At 40.5% G+C, this 21,348-nt stretch overlaps 1 protein-coding gene across 1 annotated transcript; it reads left to right on the plus strand.

Annotated features, from left to right (window-relative positions):
- Nucleotides 1–298: 298 nt before the first annotated feature.
- Nucleotides 299–19,900, plus strand: jak3 (Janus kinase 3 (a protein tyrosine kinase, leukocyte); the record flags this gene model as incomplete). Its single annotated transcript, XM_080833690.1, has 23 exons — nt 299–491; nt 1,153–1,270; nt 2,790–2,904; nt 3,474–3,619; nt 4,070–4,337; nt 5,026–5,148; nt 5,421–5,578; nt 5,929–6,040; nt 6,398–6,578; nt 6,698–6,822; nt 7,237–7,368; nt 7,480–7,567; nt 8,008–8,132; nt 8,222–8,345; nt 8,624–8,775; nt 8,877–9,027; nt 9,148–9,275; nt 9,988–10,177; nt 17,317–17,441; nt 17,537–17,709; nt 18,049–18,166; nt 19,098–19,211; nt 19,754–19,900. 23 exons carry the CDS (start codon nt 299–301, stop codon nt 19,898–19,900), a joined length of 3,306 nt encoding a protein of 1,101 aa, XP_080689816.1.
- Nucleotides 19,901–21,348: the final 1,448 nt, after the last annotated feature.

Consider the following 21,348-nt stretch of genomic DNA (forward strand, 5'->3'; position numbering starts at 1 on the left):
AACTTCACACACTATATGTTTTTGTTGAATGTGTGAATGTATTTTCAACCAGATGGCACTGTACTATTATTGACTTTGTTAAATGAGTTAATTCATTTCTGGGTATTCCAAGATCTAAAATTTTTTTTACTCATGACCTTTGACATGTAGGAGATTTAGTTTCCGTATCCCTTGAGAGCTCCCCACAGCTGAAAACAGAGAGATAACAGCCAGTGTGTTCTATTAGGCTTTGTAATTTCTTGACACCAACATCTTCCTGTTATTGTCATGTGCATTTATTCAGGCCAGTACTTCAGCCATGGAAATGAGTGAGGAGGAAACGACTCCGCTGGTGCACAGGGATAGGGGCAGCAGCCACAGGTCCAGCTGCAGGTCTGGCCTGCAGGTCAAGCTCCACTTCCTCCCGGTCGCCAAAATAGAGTCGAGCTTTTGCATCCCTAGCGGGCAGATCTCAGCTGAGAACGTGTGCATCCATGCAGCCAAGAATTGCGGTGAGATGCTCCCGTGGCTCTTGACACACATGGGGCTGAGTTGTGCTTTCCCTTTGCTCAATCGTTTTGTATTCACCTGATTTGTCCAGTGGCAGTCCAAGCCAACATCCTATTACAAGGATCATTGTAAAACAGAACAAGTGGTTTGAAGGAAGGGAAGCTCAACATAAGTGAAGCTGAATTGGAAGCAGATGGACTTCAGGTAATGGCTGACACACGGAGGTGTCTGGAGGTCTAGAGCTGTTCCTGAGTCTGCTGCTGTGTCAGTAGTGGACAGACACTATTTGGCCTCAAGGGTGTACATAACACTGATAACTAGACTGATATGTGGATACATGGGTTGTTACTTGGATCGGGACTCTTATTTGGTCGATGATAGTAGGTGTGTTATCTATCGATTTGGTGGCAGGTTTCTGATTTCAGCTAATCAGCTACAGTATAATAACTAAGACTTACTTTTGTCTGCTTCAGTTTATTTAATAAGTTATGCAAATAAGTTGAATTGTGTATGGGCAAATTGATAACAGTTGTTAAGATTAACAGTCACTGCAATTGATCCTTGCTTTAGACTATTAGATTGGTACAATGTCAAATCAATAAAACATTGTTGCCAGCAAGTGTTTGCCACTAAATGTGTACCTACTTTGTCTCTCGCTGCTAGGCATCATCCCTGTGTTTCACAGTCTGTTTGCCCTGGCCTCTGAGGATCTTTCATTCTGGTACCCACCCACGCATGTCTTTAATGCTGACGAGGGCATCACTGTCAAGTATAGAGTAAGGTAATGTCAATTTCAACTATATATGCCTTTCATAATGAGCACTGATTGATTCAGTTAAAACTGCTGTAAATATAATTATTATATTGCAACGACAGTACGAGCGTTCTGATTGGCTTATGCGTAGTCAAGCAAGCCGCATATTGCCCTCATCACCGGTCAATACGGATCCGTATTGCCCTCTGAAGAGCGATCAGTCTGAGTTTTACTATCCAGACAAAAATGAAAACATCAACAGCCATGAGGAAATTCAGAAGAAGCAAAGATTTGTTATTGAAAGTGATGATGACCTCACTCTCGGTTAGTAAGTAGTTAAATAACATAGCAATTAAACCACAACGACTGTTTATAATAGTTACATTAGTGAATGGATTCTGCCTTATTTAGCTCAACAGTACATTCTGTACATTTACATATTTTATCACCACTTTTTTTTTTTTTACAACTGAAGGTGCATGGTTTGCTCATTTAGCTAACGCAAAGCTAATTAACTTCAAGGAATTCATAATAATAATAATAATAATTAAGTTCGAGGAACCCTGATGTAAAATGTTCTTCTAACAGCATATGCATTCTTTTATCAGGTGTGTTGTGTTAGGATTCAAATACACATACGCGTCTTTTTTCAGGCGCAGACGCTTCAGTAACGCCTTGGCAAAGTGCGGAGGCCAAAACAGACTTTTCACAGCTAATAATAATCACTCTGCGATGAAAGCGCATTGATGAAAATCGTTCATTCAAAATTCTGATGTTGAAAATGGAACTATTTTTCGTGTTAAAATGTTAATTTGTTGACTATAGAATTGATTAATAAAAGCAATACTCGTGGGAGTGGGGTAGGTAAGGGATAATCCCACTCCCACTCGTGCTATATTGCTTAATCATACCACATCTTCCAGCATCAAAACAGGAAATAAGTGATAAAGTAGTTAAGCCCGCCTGTTGCTTGATCTGATTGGCTGCCTGGGCCGAGTGTGACATTGATGAGCGGTACGGTTCCCTGCCTTGCGCTGGGAAGTTGAGAATAGTTGAGAATAATATATAATTCTCAATATATAATTTTCAAACCTTTACTTGGGAAGCACTGTAAAACTGAGTAGACATGCAGAATATTTTAGTAACCTCATCTCGTATCATTCGTTGATAGAATGCAGGCTGCGAGGCTCGCGTAAGGGCTTACGTAAAAAATGACGCTAGTCTAGAAAAAGGGGCCGACGCACGCAAGACGTAAGAAGTCGCGCAAGGGTCGCGCAAGGGGCTTGCGCGGCCTCTTGCGCTTGCGCTTACGCTTACGTAAGGAAGCATGAATCAGCCTTAAGCGCACCTAAAAAACGCTACAAAGACGTAACGCGTGGTGGAGAAGGGGCGCACACGCAAAGCGCGCCGTACCATAGGAATCAATGCATTTGCTCGCGTCCCGTTTTTTAAAAACGCGTATGTGTATTTGAACCCTCACGGTGCTGACATTGGTTAATGTACATAATGTAATGTTAATATTGTATACTGATTCTTTGCTCCACAGGTTTTTCTTCTCTTGGTTTGGCCAAGGCTCAAAAACATCTTACCGCTATAGCCTCATAAGGGGGAAAGTTAGTGCAGTGCTGGACTACTGTGTCATCGATTATCTCTTCGCTCAGGTACATAGATAACAAACAATAATAGGTCTTCCACAAAAATTGATGAAGCAGATGATAACGATCTGACCAGGAGCTAGAGCTAGCTAGAAACTATAAATGTAAATGACCAATTGAAAGTTATGTAAATGTCCCATTAGTATGCAATGTAAAGTAATAGAGTTTTACTTAAAAAGTATGGCTCGTTGCAGGTGATCTGAAATGTTTATCCACTGATACGAGAGGGTCTGTCAATGGATCTATGCATGTGATGAATTGAAACAGTGGCTTCTTTTAACATTTTAGTATACGTACATATAAATGGATATACTTGTGTGAATGAACCCGTGATATATTCCAGTTACAAGCCAACAGTTCCACTGTTAAACTATTCCCTTCAAAATCCATAGTATTTTCTAATTTAAAGTCCTGTTTGGAACTCATGGACTTTGTACAAGAACCCTTTCATTTCATTAGCAGATGCTAGTACTGAAAGTACACAATCTGAATCTAGAGGGAAGATAACACTGTGGTTGTCCTCATTGTATATGCCTTTTTTGCATCCCCTGTTTGGCTCCATGGATGGACTGCAGTCACGCAGTGACTTTGTGAATGGTCAGGCGGGAGTGAGCCCCGCCCTCAGTGTCCAAGAGGAGTGCCTGGGTCTAGCCGTGCTTGACCTGTGGTGCCATGCCAAAGAGAAGGGCGTGAGCCTGAAGGACATCTGCAAAAGAGTTGGGTATGTCACGAAACCCTGTTAAGACATAACAACATGAAAATACAGAGTTGCCAAACCATTTATTTATTTAATATCATGGCTCATGGTACTTTACTTCACAGTGAGGCCAGTAAACTGAGGGTGTTTTTCCCTTTCTTTGAGCAGACGCCAGGCAACATCTGCCTGTAGCTCATCCTTGCAGGGGAGCTTTAGAGCATGATGTGGCAAGCAGGGCTGAGTTAGAATTAGAATTGTTTGATTCGATATATATTAAGATGTATAAATAGACAGCTAACTAACCCACATACAGTATGCCTCAAATGTACTCTGTAATTCAGCTTGCTGAGTGATTGTAATGTGGGTGGAAACTTGGGCTTTCATATGAGTGACATAGGCTGTTAAACTGTGTAGAAAGATTTGTACTCCATTTTTGTCTTAACTCTAACGCCGTTCTATTCTTTTCATCCTCAGGTATAAGTCCTGCCTGCCTGAGATCCATCGGCAGGAGATCCAGGGGATGAGCCGTATGGCCCGGTATCAGATCCGCAAGACAGTAAAGCGCTTCCTCAAGAGGCTGGGCTCCTGCAAGGCCAGTGAACGCTACCTGAAGCTCAAGTACCTGATGGAGCTGGCGGCCATTGAGCCAGCGCTCGGCACCGAGACGTTCCAACAGGCTACCACCAGACTGATCCGTGTGTCTGGCGAGACAGGCGTCCAGACCAGGACAGATGATGCTGTGGTGAACAGCCCTACTTCGCTTTGTATCAGGGTAGATTAGATTAGATATATAGAATAGATTAGATTCGATTAGATTAGATGTAAAGATTAGATTAGATATATAGATTAGATTAGATATGTATAATTCTGTTCTGTTTGGACACACAACAGAATCTGAATGTATTGGTAATGTATTGAATACAGTATTGATTTGCATTAGATTAGATTACATTATACTTACTCTACAAATTGCTGAAATGTAGAAATGTGGAAATGTCTGACTGTAGAAAGCTCTGAAATATGCCATTGGCTGTCTCCCCTTATAAAACCTGCAGACGCATTGACAATGCAATTTTGTTTGAATGAACACCTTTACTTTAAGCTCTGCTCTGCTTTCATGAAAGAGGGGATTGGTTTAGATATTTAAGATTCTAAGACACAATCCCACGTGAGTATTTCCAGAGGATCCTCTGTTGGCCTGTCTGGCCTACATTGTAACATTACAACAAATATCATTTGATTTCAATATCTGTTTATTGGTCTGTGAGTGACACACACACACACACATACACACTTACACACATTCACATATGTTTTATAGCACAGTGGCACAAATAATGAATTACGTTACTGTACTTTACTGTTACATTACTGTTAGAGCTGCAAGAGTTCTGCACTGGGTGTCATTTCATACCAAATGTACTTCTCAGGAGTGGCAGACATTTTGCGACTTCCCAGAGATCACTGACATCAGCATCAAGCGGGTTTGCCATGAGCAGGTACCCCAGGAGGGCCGTGTGGTCACTCTCACACGCCAGGATGACAGGTTTGTGGTGAGTCACTCAAAACAACATGTCTCCTTTAATGAATTAACATTTCAGTTTCAATACACTTTAATTTAAATACACTTTGCTGGATGTCATTTAATAAACATTGTTAAAGTGCTAATCTGTCAATATGAAAATGCAAAACAAAACAAGAACAAGTGTGAGAATGACAACCTCCTCATATGATGTATATTGGTGTTTAAAACGAGCAAGGGGAAATATTCCACAAGACATGAGAGAGGCATGGTTAAGGGAGATCTATGTTCTTTTCACTCCAGGAAATTGAGTTCCCCAGTCTAACCGAAGCCCTGTCCTTCGTTTCACTTGTTGATGGCTACTTCAGACTCACCACTGACTCCAGTCACTACTTCTGTCAGGAGGTGGCACCCCCTAGCCTGCTGGAGGACCTTCAAAACCACTGCCACGGGCCAATCACGTAGGTAGATGTAAAAGTGCCATTCTTATTTTTTATTTTTTTGAATTTACCCTCTCTGCATTAATACTGAACAAGACCCATAATGATTCCTGGAGCCATCAACTATCTGTCATTTTCAAAGCGTGTACTTCAAGGAACCCTCCAAGGCCCCATTGGTCATGTCTTGTGTGTAGTTTTAGGTCATTCTCATAAACGCTATTGTTTGCTCATTGTTCTGCAGACTAGCATTGAGTACATAAATAGCAGGATGTGGCTTTTTACAACAGAAGCAGTCAGAGTTCTGCGGCTAGCATGTGTGCCTGATGCGCTGATGAGGACTCATGACACAGACATTGTGGCTGTCATCATAGGTCTGAGTTTGCTGTGCACAAGCTGAAGAAGGCTGGGACGAAGAGCGGTACATTTTTGCTTAGACACAGCCCCCAAGAATTTGACAAGTACTTCCTCACTGTCTGTGTTCAGGTAGTGCATCATACATCTTCAGTGGGAACATGAAAGCTAATGTTTACTCAAAGTGAAATCTACATGTCAGTGGTAGTGCTTGGATGAGTAGTAGGATTATTGCTTATTTGACTTTAAAGGTTTAAATGACATTTGAAAAGTCCATTCTGTCTGGATGGTATCCTCTACGTTAAGGTACAATACATGGTATTTTGTCTTATGGCACTTCTGACTTCTTACCTCTTGTGATTTCAGTACTCCACCTCAACTTCTTTCGATTTTTCTTAATTCCTTGATCCAGTGAGTAATGAACGGCTGAAGGTTACTGTCATTCATCTGTCTCATATACTCCCGATGTGCTCCCCTCTCTCTCTTCAGACCTCTCTGGGAAAGGACTATAAAGACTGTCTCATTGTTAGCAATGAGCATGTTGGACTGTTTGGTGTCCACAATTCCTTTCTTCACCTGAGGTCTCTTGTTGAGTTCTACCAGAAAAATACTTTCCTCCTGGCAGATGATCCCATCACACTCGGCCGATGCTGTCCTCCTCGCCCTAAAGGTGCAGTGTGATTGTGGGGTTATTATTATTCTATCCTTAATTTAGTTTGGTGCTCCATAAAAAGAACAAATCATTGCAAAATTGCAAATATGTAACATGCTGATTCCGGATGATTCTAGAGCTAACCAACCTGATCATCGTGCGTAACAGCACCTCCGCTGAGCTACAGGGGACCCCAACTCTGCAGCGTCACAAGCCAAGCCACATCCAGTTCCAGATGATCCGCTACGAGGAGCTGGAGCTGGTGTGTGTGCTGAACAGATCCGACACACTGTTTGGGATCAAACCCAACACTTACATGGCTTGCATTCCTGATTTGTAACAGCTGTAGCACATCCCTATCTGTGGAGTACACTAGAAGCCAAATATAAATGACCCCCTGGACTGTGTTACTTAAAACAGTCATAGAAGTCTAGTTTTATGCTGCCACAGTTACAACTGTCGTTTGTTGTGAAAAGTATTCTGTTAAAGTTATCACATGCCACAGTGTAAAAATTGCTTGCTTATTCTTATGACACAGGCAAAATTGACCAAATGAATGACCTAAGTTGACATAGTTTTATAATCAGTGTAACCGCAGCTGTATAATCGTTATAAATGTTAAACCCGCTGGACTGCTGGCTGAAATTACAGAAAAAAACGATTGTTTCTCTGGCAGGGTGAAGGTTTAGGCAGAGGCTCTTTCACAAGGATTCATAAGGGCAAAAAGACTGGCACCCGAGATGGGGAGAAATACGTCACAGATGTTTTACTCAAAATCCTTGATGCCAACAGCAAAGACTGCTGGGAGGTAAAGCACAGCCACCCACTATTCATCACGAAATGTCATACCCACAAACTCAAGGTCGACCACTGGTCATATTCACTGCATTTTCTGTCTACCCTCTTACCCCCATTGCAGTCGTTCTTTGAAGCTGCCAGCATGATGAGCCAGGTCTCCCATAAGCACCTCCTCCATGTGTATGGTATCAGTGTGCATCAGAGCAACAGTGAGTGACTGTTACGGCTCAGAGAGCTTGCTAAGCCACTTTCTGTGCTTAAGTGACACTCCAGACGAATTAGGATAGTGGTGCACACAGATGCACACAAACAAAAGTGTTTGTGCATTCTTACACACAAACCCACACACACATACACACACACGTCCACAACAGTGGACAGACAAACAGACATAAGCATGCACCCCCGTAACCTGCCATCCGCCCAAGGCATATCAAAACAAAACCCAACCAAGCAACACATGATGACTCTCAGTTGAGGACCACTAATGTAAACACACCTCAGATGAACCGCACACAGGCCAGCTGAGAGCCTTCTGGAGCAGAGATGTGTGTTTTCAAACAAACTTTCAGCTGCTGACTCAACTGAAAATCCTGTGGCTAGTTTTCTTAAGCTCTCCATGTTTCCCTGTCCTCACGTCTCCCTGCAGATATAATGGTACAGGAGTTTGTGAAGTGCGGCGCCCTAGACTTGTACCTGAGGAGGACTCAGTCTGTGTCTTTGAGCTGGAAACTGGAAGTGGCCAAGCAACTCGCCCGTGCCCTTAATTTCCTGGTGAGACATAACAAGTGTGTGCACTTTGTTACTGCTGTTTATCGAGTGCAGGGTAAATTGTGACTAAGGTGTGTAAAAACTATACACAGGAGGAAAAAAACATTGTACATGGAAATATCTGCTCCAAAAATGTACTGCTGGCCAGAGGAGAGCCCTCCCCATTCATCAAACTGAGTGACCCAGGGATCAGTGTGACAATGGTGGGGATAGATGGTGAGAGGATTTAAAACAGCAATGTGTGTGTCTGTGTTTATATGTGTGTATTTGTGTGCATATGTGAGTACGAGAGAGAGACAGCCATGAGAAAATAAGTCTGTATCTATCTATGATTGTGTGTGTGTGTGTTTGTGTGTGTGTGTGTGTGTGTGTGTGTGTGTGTGTGTGTGTGTGTGTGTGTGTGTGTATGTGTGTGTGTGTGTGTGTGTGTGTGCGCGTGTGTGCGTGCATGTGTGTGTGTGTGTGTGTGTGTGTGTGTTGGGGGGTGGACTCAGTAAAACTGCATAGAATCCCCTGGGTGGCACCTGAGCTGCTTGCAGAGTCTGAGGCTCTAGAATTGGAGAGTGACAAGTGGAGCTTTGGGACAACCCTATGGGAAGTCTTCAATGGGGGAAAGGTCCCTCTACTAGGCTTTGACCCACACCAGGTAGGACAGCAGAAATCAACTTCCTTATACAGAATTTCAGCCATTTTGGTTCTGCGTTACCAGAGCACTAAATCTCACTGGAGTTCAATAAAACATTTCAGAAACTGCAATTCTACAAGAACAGCCACCAGCTCCCCTCCCAAGAGTGGACAGAACTAGCTGACCTCATTAGCCACTGTATGAACTACCAGCCCGGTCTGCGCCCATCTGGTCGAAGCATCATCCGCCACCTCAATGGCCTCATAACATCAGGTGACCCTGACAACCGTGTCATGTAACAGGAAGATGTTTTAAAATCTAGAACAACATTGGTCCTGTGTAGGGTTTCATGTTTTCATGATTAGGGCCTGCACTGCTCGATTTCCTCTACAGATTATGAGATTCTGCATGCAGCCAACAATAGTGACACCCTCTGGAGAGGCCTGAGTCAACAGTCATACCACCAGGAGCAGACTGTGTATGAGGAGAGGCACCTGCGCTACATATCTGCCCTGGGAAAGGTAAGAGGAGGGGAAGCAGAGGAGAGGGCAGAGACGTTAAATGGTCCAATCCACCAGTCATGATCTACACATAAATAAATCAAATTGGCCAATCCAAGATAGGGGAAAGCAGGAGAACACAGAAGGAAGGGACTGTGGACAAATGAGGCCTGAGCAGTAGAATGAGGGGAAAAAACTAACATGTCACCTGAGATACGATAAGAGGACAGCATGCAGGAGGGAGGAAGGGAGGAAATAAAAAACAGGAGAAAAAGACGGAAGTGAGCCATGTGCAAATGGAAGCACCTGCACCAAATAACCACACTGCAACTGGTACAACTACAGAGTCTGACCAACAGATGGCTCTATGCTACCGGTTATGCAGCAACACTTCAGAATTCTTGAGTTGGGAGAGGACAGTGAGAGAGAAGGATGTGCATAAAATATTGAGAGAGCGATAGAAAAGTAGAGAGAGAGAGAGAGTGAGAAGGGGAATAATGCTTTTGTCCACACTCTCCTCAGTGAGAGATGGTGCCATGTAATAGTCAAGCAGGACTAAAGTAGACTATATGGATTTTAAATTGTGCATTTCAAGTGCTTAAAAATCAGTGTATCGTGATCTTTATATTTCATTTGAGCAACAAAGCAATGAGATTAAAACATCAAGTTTCAATAGTTCCTATAGGCCAGTGGGTTTGTTTGGGTGGTTTCACAATGAGCTGTTTTCCTGTAGGGTAATTTCGGCAGTGTGGAGCTATGCCGGTATGATCCACTGGGAGACAACACTGGGGAGCTCATCGCCGTCAAGAGGCTTCAGCCCAACAAGCAGGCCAATCTGGATGACTTCCAGAGGGAGATCCAGACCATCAGCTCCCTGCACAGTGACTACATTGTCAAGTACAGGGGAGTGTGCTGTGGCATTGGTAAGGAGATGCAGCCCTGTTCCCTTACATCAGCACGACTATTGACAAGGACCCATTAAGTAAAACCTCTGTCACGTTACCATACATATAACCTGCAAACTCGAAACAACGGAATTATATATGATAACAGAGTGGGGCCAGAGAGTTTCACAGTTACACAGATGCTCAAGCGACACTATAAGGCAAGGAGAGTCGGCTTTATGACCTCCTGCAATATAATGTAGGTAATGTAAGTATTACAACATGCACATGATGTCCAATTTGTTGTTCCTTTGAACTGGAGTTAGAGCACAGTGTGTGCATTCCACTGAATGTTGCTACCTCAGCTAATTGTAGTGTGTTCCTCCCATAGATAGGCTCATTTTATTAAAAGACAAACAAAATTAACTAGAAAGACTATATTCTGAGAAGGTTAATGGTATTATACAGAGATCTAAGGCTGTCTGAATGGAAAAAGGGGAAAAATGCACTGCCTTTTTTCTTAGATTAAATAATAGAAATAATCATAGAAAAAATATAACTAAATAAATATCAGATTTGACCTATATAACATCCCCTGAACAGATCTACTCTTATGAGACAGGTGAACTGTCTCCTACACAACGAGAAGGCCTGATCTCATTGCTTCTAAAACAAGACAATGATGGGAAAGATAAGGATCCTCTATATTTAAAAAATTGGAGGCCATTAACATTGTTATGCTGTGATGCACGTATTTTATCCAAATGTCTCGCTCTTAGAATAAAAAAAGTTATAAGTTACATTATAAAAACAGAGCAATCCGGCTTCATTGCTGGTAGATATATTGGAAATAATATAAGACACGTCTTAGAAATGATAGAATACTATGAAAAGGAATGTCTGGAAGGCCTATTGTTTGTCGCCGACTTTGAGAAGGCTTTCGATAAAATAAAATGGGATTACATCAGAACATGTCTGCAAAAAGTACATTTTGGGCAGTCCTTTCTAAAATGGTTTAACGTACTATATAGCAATCCTAGAAGCAAAGTCACCAACTCTGGATACCTGTCAGAGAGCTTTGGATTATTGCGTGGTGTTCGACAAGGCTGTCCCCTTTCACCATATCTGTTCATTATTGTAATTGAAACACTGGCTAATAGAATAAGGAATAATAACAACATACTAGGATTAAACCTTAACGGATTTGATACATAAAATCTCATTGTATGCCGATGACGCTACTTTCTTTATACAACCCAAACAGACAGTACTGGCAGCCCTTATGGAAGACCTTAACTCTTTTTCTATTATCTCTGGTTTAAAACCAAACTATGAAAAATGTACAATCTTAAGAATTGGTGCCATAAAATATTCAAATATGAAGCTACACTGCTCCGATCTAGTTAAATGGAGCAATGGTCCGGTCAATATGCTTGGGATTACTATACCGGAAAATATGGCTGAACTGACTAAAACCAACCTCAATAAAAAAATTATAAAGATGGACAAGATACTCATGCCTTGGTATGGGAAATCATTGTCCCTTTATGGAAAAGTGACTTTAATCAACACACTCATAGTCTCTCAATTTGTTTATTTATTTCTATCATTACCTTCACCAGATCAAGGATTTTTTAAGATTTATGAAACAAAAATGTTCAAATTTTTATGGAATGGCAAACCAGAACGAATAAAACGGAAATACATTTATAATTCTCACAATAGAGGCGGATTATGTCTAACTAATGTAGAAGCCCTGAATCAATCACTGAAAGCTTCTTGGATTCAAAAGATATACCAATATAGGGGCTGGGCATACTGTAAGATATTAGAAAACTGTCACCCCCTCTTTAAAACAAACCTGTTCCCATTTATTCAGCTGGAAGCTGCTTATTTCTCATGGTTCTCAAAAGAATATTTAAAAAATGTTTCGAATTTTACTAATGAAGCAATAATGGCTTGGTTACACTTTCAATACCATCCTCCTGAGGGAACAAATGATATCTTAAGCCAGATGCTATGGTTAAACACAAACATACTGATAGAGGATAAACCTTTATTTTTCCCAACTGTCATCAAAAACGGGATTACATTTATAAATGACTTGAATGATCCAAAAGGAACCTTATATGATTTTAACTCTTTTTGTAAAATCTTTGGGAAATTATGTACAATGTTTGAATATAATCTGCTCTGTGCAGCAGTTCCAGTGAGGTGGAAAAAATAAATTAATAATATAGACCGACTTTTGGTTTGCAGACCTTGCATAAGAGATTTTAAATGGCTTAACAAATGTAAAATAAACAAAGCAGTGTACACACATGTTTTACATAGCAGAAAATTGATAGCCTTTCCACACAAGTTTTGCAATTATTGGGAAAATCAATTTGATACTCCTATTGACTGGAACAAAGTCTTTGATACGATTTATATTTCAACTGTCGATTCCAACCTACGTATACTGCAGATAAAAATCGTTTATAAATATCTACCGACTAAGAAAATGTTAAACATCTGGGGTATTGAGGAGTCGGGTTCCTGTCGCTTTGGTTGTGCAGAAGAAGAAGACATACTACACCTGTTCTGGTATTGTCCTGTAGTAGCACATTTCTGGGAGACTGTACATAGATGGATAGGTCCCATCACTAAGAACTTTAAAACATCTCCAGATATATTTATTTTGGGTGATTTGAAGATGGCTGGCAATGGGTTGCATAACATTATGATACTGCTGGCCAAGGCATTTATCTTTAGCTCTCCAAATATCAATGTGCTTAACACATCTTTATTCAAGAGATATGTTAAACAATATTACATGTTGGAAACCATGATAGCTGGGGGTGAGAGTGATAGGGTTGCCCAAAAATGGGAAAATCTTATTTTCTTGGAACAGTGGACTAAAAAATGAAATTAAAAAAAAATATCTAACAATAAAAGAAGGCGTGATACAGTTTTTATTTTTTAATTATTATTATTATAATTTTTTTTTATTTATTTATTTATTTATTTTTTTATTTTTTGTATTTACTTATATATTTATTTTGTCTTTGGGTTCATACGCACACATTCTCCTTAGTATTGTTACTACTTCTGTTTGTTGTGTTTTTGTCCCTATTTGTACGTGTATGTTTGTCTAGTTTTGTTTTTGTCTTGTTTCCTTGGTCGGTTTTTGTTATGTTTTTTGTTTGGGTTTTTGCCCCCCTCAGTCGTGTCATCATATGCTGCGAGTAAAGGAGGAAATTAAAAGAATTATGATAAGAAAAAAGAAAAAAAAATAATAATTAAAAAAAAAGAATATTAATAATTTAAAAAAATATATATTAAGTAGCAGAGTCCCCCAATTGGTGGTGGTGGGAATAAAATAAAAAAAATAAAAAAAATCGTAGTGATTTTCATTCAGCTGGCATTTGGTTGGGTAGGCATTGGATAAGGATTTATGGGACTTTATTTATTAGGACGTTGATTTGGACTTTGTCTGAGTTAGATGTCATATCAGTTCAGATGACCTGACATGTGCTTGTGATAAATATATTTTTCGTGATTCTACCTTGCAGTCAAGTATCTAGTAGAGAAGAGAATTTTTGTGTTTCATTGTATTTCATTAACTATGCTTTCCACAGATTATTGTTAAGGTCAATTGATGGAACAGTGTGCATGCTTTAATCGCCTCCACAGTCTCAGGAAGGATTTATGGGACTTTATTTATCAGGACTTTGATTAGAACTTTGTTTGGAGTTAGATGTCATATCAGTTCAGATGACCCGACATGTGCTTGTGATACATTTATTTTTGGGAAATCATCCTCTCTGATTCTACCTTGCAGTCAAGTATCTAGTCTCTAGTAGAGAACTCCAAACTTCAAAGTTCTAATCAAAGTCCTGATAAATAAAGTCCCATAAATCCTTATCCAATGCCTACCTGACCAAAAACCAGCAAACCATGACTTGTATATTTGATATGCAAATAGCCCTGACAGCAGGGACGTGCACAGGAATTTTGAAGGGCAGTTGCTCTTATCATTTTGTCACAGCCGCTACCAGTCCTCAGTTGAGGAGGGCAAACGGGCAGTTGCCCGAGCAACCTTAGCCCACTCCTGTGCACGTCCCTGCATTATGGATTAATAGCTATTCGCTAAAGGTATGCTAGCAGCTAAAACTAACGAAATCTCTTGAAATGTGCTGACTTTGACATTATGACAAACTAATTACTCAACGACTGTCCTTACACAGTCAAACATCAATCATGTGCAACACAAGACTAAGCAAGACGGCAAATAAGCTACTTACTAGATCGGCAGAAGGTAATCAAAGTCAGGTCGGCGGGCATCGGCAGGCAAAACTACAGAAGGCAGTTATATGCCTATCGACCCTGCTATGCCATTGGCACGGACGCAATTCTCCATATTAAAAGTCATTGTAGCGCCCCAATTTTTTTTAAGCTGTTATTTTAAGGTTAAACTGCTTATCCTAACCCTAATCCTGAAGCATAATTGTTGCATATTGTGCCTTTAACATAACCAGGTCAGGATGACTGCCTTATCTCTGTGTCCAAGTAATAAACCAACTGGACACAGCTGATAGCAATGTGCAATATGACCAAAATGAGAGATGAGTGCCCTCAGACACGAAAGCTTCCTGGGCCCTGTAACACCTGAGCGCGTGCATCACACACAGCAAGAAGCAACTCACAGTCAACCCACCCTGTGCTTACGTGACATATTTAACACCTGTATATTAATAAGAAGAAGAATGAATAATACATCAGACTTATATAGCACCACACATCAACACATGATGCAATAATATCGCAAAGGGACACGCCCACCTAGGGTCACAAACCTTATATTCAGTATCATCCATGTCGGGCTACAATAATGCAAAGTTTCATATGGATTGGTGAAGTCTGAAGTATATTATCTGCGGGAAAAACTATTGACACTGCACTGTTTCCCATGGAATAAAATCTAATTTAAATACCATTGTCAGTCTCATCTCATGACCATAAGCCATTGTGATCTCAAAGTCCTCATGTAAAAAAAACTGTTTAATTTTAACAGTAAAAAGAAATTGCAGATAGAAAAATTCTCCTCCAGGCAACAATACCACCACTCCTACATATAAACGACAGCAAGTTAAAAACAAAGCTAAAGTAAGGCAAATTTCAGTGAGGCCAAAGAGTACATGAAACAGACACTACCAAAGCTTGAGGAAGTACTGGGTCCATATGTTGAACAATAATGATGATAACACACTCTTAACAGGAAGTTCTAATTTATATCCAGCTTTGACAAAAAAAACTCCTTGTGTGAAAGCCAAAACCACTTCTCCATGCACCAGACTAATCGTTTGCCTCACTGAACAGTACAAGTCTTTCTGCCCCCTTTCAATTAAACTTAAAAAGAAACACACATCCACATCTACAAACTGAAGAAACCTGACACTTCATACACCGGTCAGGAACTGGTGGAACTTCATTCAGGAACTTCATACAGACACTCTTTCCCAGTCCCCCCTCTCTCTCTTTCACACACTCACTCATGTGTATATTTATAGAAATATAGAAACAGTTCATTTTTGTAGAAAACAAGTGAGCTACCTTGGCTTGCAATGACCAAAAACAGTACCGTTGCTGTAAAAATGGGTATTGTATTTTTTTACCTGGCTCAGAATAGTGAATATCCTGGCAGGAGAGCCTGGGAATAACAGGTCTGTTTATCAGTCCTTCACGTGACCTCATACTGACTAAATACAATGTAATGTAATAAAATCTAGTTACCTAAAAATAGTAAAAACCTGTATAATGTGGCTTTGTGTGGGGCCTACTTTTCCACTCAAACCTGTGTAGTGGAACAGGAATGTTGCTCTTTTTAAGGCATTGCAAAAGACTAGTTGGAAACTCTTGGGTTAATGTTTCCTTAAAAGCAAACTTTATTTTCCCCTCCTGACCTTGGATTGAAGACAATTAGGAAAAACACAAAAATCAATTAAGTTAGAGTTAAGGGATTTCTGCCGATTAGTTCTCCGGTTATTTTTGGTTATTCAGTAGGTTTACATGATGGCATTTATCCGATAATGGCTTAAGTCGGGGTTTGCTATCCATGGGGGGCAACTGCTATTATCTCACAGTACATGGCAGTGAAAAATCTAGATCTTGGCCGCGTCTGTTCAAATCAAATGTGGAATGTTTACAAGCGGGCACCTGCTACCGTTGATTATACAGTAAATAAGTTGTGAAATGAAACAAAAACACATCACAGTTAAAGTTGTATTAGTATTGATTGATTCACATCGATATGAATGGATGACATGACTAACAAGTGGTGGTAAAGTAATATGAAAATATTTGTTCAGTGAATTAGCGTGTTCTGTCCAAAACAGTCGCAGTCAACGTTTTTCTAATGTCAACACATTGGTATAGGCTACCACATAACTATCATCTGAAATATCACGGTATGTCGCAACAAACCTTTGATCTAAACAGAATATTCAGTATGGAATGGGAATAGATCATAGCAGTATCTTTTATCGCATTTGACACATATGCCCTGATTGCTGTGCTGTGCAGGTGAAGTTTCCTGTGAAAATGGGATAGTATTTCTCTCCATGAATTCGCGGCCATCTGAACGTCCTTATAAGTGTTTAAGGAGGGGTTGTAAAGGTGCTCATATCTATTTGGGCCTCTTGTGTTATGTTTGTTCATAATCAACAAGAATACGCTTGTGAGACAGTCTGCAGGATATTCATAAAAAATGTGCCATTAATATGAACAGCTGAGTTACATGCGTGCATTCTCCGATAAACAACCAACTCCGATCAAGTTATCTTGGGGTGTAAATCGGACTTTAGTCGGAGAAAGAAAATCCAGATATGGAAATGGATCTTCGATTTGAATCGGATAAAGCCAGAAATTCAGACACATGTAACGCAGTGAGTCACTGATTCTTTGCTCCACCTGGCCTGTTACTTAACCCCTAGCTTTTTTATGACCTCAATTTCATTACATTTTATTGGACTTGTGTGGCTACTGAGTTGCAAGAGCTGATTGTAAACTACTGCAATTGGATACGCATGAATGTGTCGTTGCATGTCTGTTTCTTTGTGAATTGTTGTGCTGATAAATGTTGACATTGTTATATATTAACATAAATTATAGCTCTAGTTTTGCCCCCATCCTCTCAGGGCTTGGCAGCATGAGTCTGGTGATGGAGTATCTGCCCCATGGAAGTCTGATAGGTTATCTTGAGAAGAAACCCTCGCATGTCAACCACAGGAGACTACTACTGTTTGCCTCTCAGATTTGCAAAGTATACCTCATACATCCACATAGTACATTCTCACAACACACAGGCTTTGGGAAACAGAATTCCTTTTAACAGAAAACCTTTGTCTGTTTACACAGGGAATGGAGTACCTTCAGACTATGCATTTCATACACCGGGATTTGGCTGCCAGGAATGTCCTGGTGGCCAGCGACATGCTCGTCAAAATAGGTGATTTTGGCCTAACCAAGATAATACCCTTTGATAAGGAGTACTACAAAGTGTCCCAGCCAGGAGAAAGTCCCCTTTTCTGGTGAATATCTTTCAATCTTTTCCCTGTATCTGTTTTACTAGTTCTAGGGTATGGGCTATAGTTTCAAAGGGACATATACAGTACTTTGAATAAAGTGTTTCATAACTAAAAAAAGTCTATAGATGAAAGGATTCCAAATGTCAATGACAGCCAAGGGATTAAAGTACAGCAGAAGAGACTCCATTTTAGTGGTCAGGCCATACATTTCCTCATGGCTTTCGTTTACCCACCAAATATATTTCAGTCAGTAGCCAAGATAATACTGGAGTTAAAATGACATTGCAAAGAATGTTGTTTTTCAACCATTAAAGGATAATCATTTTTGACTTTACAAAATAGGTATGCGCCCGAGTCCATTAGCGAGTCGAAGTTCTCTCACAAATCAGACGTATGGAGCTTTGGGATCGTCCTACATGAGCTGTTCTCCTACTGTGAGCTGGGTTTGAACCCCAAAAAGGTACTGAGGCCTCCAAACTCCTCCTAGCTTAAACACACTTGTTTCCTTAATAACCAAGTCCTTGTTTTTGTTTTAGTTATACACAGGAACATATGTTAAATTCCTCATGCTATTGGTTAGGGACTTCCCACAAAAGCCACTCCTCACACTGTTACCTTAAAATACTCATACCCAACAATCTACCCTAACCAGTAGAACAACTGGCCAACCATAGATCCTGAGCAGCAGGACACAACAACACCATGCAAAATTGGCTGGTGACAACCACAACACGCATCGCATGTTGGACCCATGCTGTCTGTAGCCTACAACGGCTAAACACAAAAATATGACTACCCAACCATATAACCTGAGCAGCAGGATCCAACAATAACACTGCCTTCATGAGCATGTCATTAGGCTTTTCAAGTAGGCACCTTCATTCATCAGTGTTCAAAAGAATTAGGCCCACGACACCTCCAGGAGGCTCAACAGTGGTGTCTGGCATCCAAGACCCATCCCCCTCCATACTCATGATGGGTTAGGACACATACCACTACTAGAGACCACAACAGATACACTTCAAGATACTCCTCATTTCACATATCTCAGTGTAAGTAAGGTTAATTCACAACCCCAAGTAGTCTGTGAGTGCCTCAGACAACTCCTTTAAAGTTCCTTTAAGTGACCATCCTTGAAAACTAAAATCCAACAGAAGTGTTGTAGTTGATTTAGCTAGACAAAGTGTCACCTGTCTCCACTTGTTTTGTGTGTCCATGCAAACCTTGTTTCCTCGCTCCAGCTATAAGCTGGGAGGACATCATAAGTGGCTTCAACAATTAATTTATTGGAGTTATCATCAGTAGTCCAAATTTCTCTACAGTTAATAATTTATTTTGAAGCCTATGTATTGGTGCAGAGGCTTACAAGTAATTTCTCATGTGTTGCTTAGCTTTGCATGCAGGCAATTGGCAGTGACATACAAATGCATTGCACCTCAATGCATCTTTTCAACATACTCAAAGACAACTGGAGGCTGCCAGCACCACCACTCTGCCCACCAAATGTGAGTAAGAACACTCTGCAAAGTCATAAAAAGTTTCAAAAAGCAAGTAAACATTGTTCAACAGCACACTACAAACTACATGACATGCACTTCATCTGTATCATAATTTATTGTAAATACAAAGCATCTGGTAAATACACTGTTAATGTGCCGCTGTCACGCCCCCGTCACGGCCCGTCATCTGATCGCAAATTTTGCCAATATCATTTTAAACTCTCACTAACCGTTGCTGCCACGCCCCTGTCCCCTGATCGCAAATATATATATATATTTCCTTCAGAGGGGCAACTTCAGTTGAGGAGGGTAAACGGGCAGTTGCCCAAGCAACCTAAGCCCACTCCTGTGCACTTCCCTGCTTCCCAATGTATGCCAATTGTTAACAACAGGGTTTTGTGTGCAGATGTTGAATCCATGCCCAAAGTTCTCCATTTTAAGTAAATGAGTATCTCTTGGGAAAGTAATAAAAGCTCTGTCAAACATTAAATGGCTGAAGTCAAGCCATGCTTGATCCGTTGCACTTTTAAGATGTTGTTTTTCTGCAGGTTTACTGCATGATGATGAAATGCTGGGCTTGGGAGTCAGAGGGGAGGCCAGCGTTCTCCAGCCTCGGGGAGCTGATCGAGGCCACCCTCCAGGAAGACAGAGACGGGTTCAAAGGTTGCAGGCCCACTGGATCATCATTACTTTAGTGTAAGGCAAATTCGATCACCTTAGTTTGTGCTAATGCAAAGTCATTTTCAGCTCCTTACTTCATTTGAAAGTTTTCATTCCTTGACAGAAATTGTTATTTTTTTTTTTTTTTTTTGAAGCATGAATAAACTATGCTGTCATTTACCACAAGCGAATGCCAAAAAAAAGTCTTTGTATTGTGGTGTTCAGCAAGTATGTCATGTGCGTGTGCATGACGTAAGTTGTGTGCCAGAATGCAGTACAAATGAGAGTAAGTGATGCATTGTTTAGTTCTGTGTTTGGAATGTCCTGTGTTTTCCCTCTTTGTTTTTTTTGTCTGTTATCAGAGTCAGTATGTTATGATTTGTGCCCCTGTGTGGTTTTCCCTGATGTTTTGGTGTCTTGCCTACCCTTGCCCTCTGTCTTGTGCCGCCATATATAATGTTTGTGCCTCAGTGTAATAAACGGCACAGAAACCAAAGATACAACTGACTGCATGATTGCTACAGCAGTCTTGTGTCCAACTGACTGGGCTATTGCCGAGCTCATAATACCTTACCTCCAAATACAACAGTAACAAAACTTCAGGCCATGCAAAAGGCTGCTGCCAGAGTTCTAAAGAATAAACAAGAGAAAATGTTCAGGCCAGCTTTACAGAACTTGCGTGGACTGTCTGCATCTTTTAGAATTGATTGAAAAATCACTCTTTGTGCATAAAGCACTGAGTGGCTAGTGTACTTTTACATTGAAGACTCTATTAACTGTAATAGAGAAAGACATTTGCAATAAAATGTGGAATGTTGACTGCGGTTCAATTAGCTTGTTACTCCCACATGATTTATTACCAGAAAAACCTCAGTGAATTCATTCTGAAGTTACTCCCCTCCCAATGTTCCCAATCTCAGTATTTTCAATCAATTTAGACAGACACATACACACATACATACATGCATACATGCACAAGGACACACAAAGACACTATGCACATGGTTGTCCTAATTTTTTTTATGGTATCACTGTTTCTATATAATGTTAAGATTTCCACAGCAACCTTGGAACGCACGCTCACATTTGTTACACATTAAGTTAGACAAAGCTGGTTGATAAGCCCTCTGAGGAGACGGGCCCCTTTTATTTGTTTTGAGTAAACACACCAGACTTGAAGGACTAGTTTGAACATACAAGCAACAAAGGACAGACTAACCCCCAAACAAAAGAGACAAATCCTGAGGCTTTGCAGGCGCTTTTTTGATTCAATGTAGTATGTATTTCCTCTCTTCCTACAGATTGTGGTTATTTAATCAAAGTTTTCAGCACCTTCCCTACCCCAAGAATGAACCGTTAATGTTGATATTATGAGTAATATACATTTGTTCTGTGTACAAATAGCTCTCACTACAAACATAGCAAACATTCCCCACATTTCATATGGCCCTACCCAGGACTGTAGTTCTAAACCATTCTGTGA

This window comes from Sprattus sprattus (genome assembly GCF_963457725.1).
Source record: "Sprattus sprattus genome assembly, chromosome: 2".
Taxonomy (NCBI): Eukaryota; Metazoa; Chordata; class Actinopteri; order Clupeiformes; family Clupeidae; genus Sprattus; species Sprattus sprattus.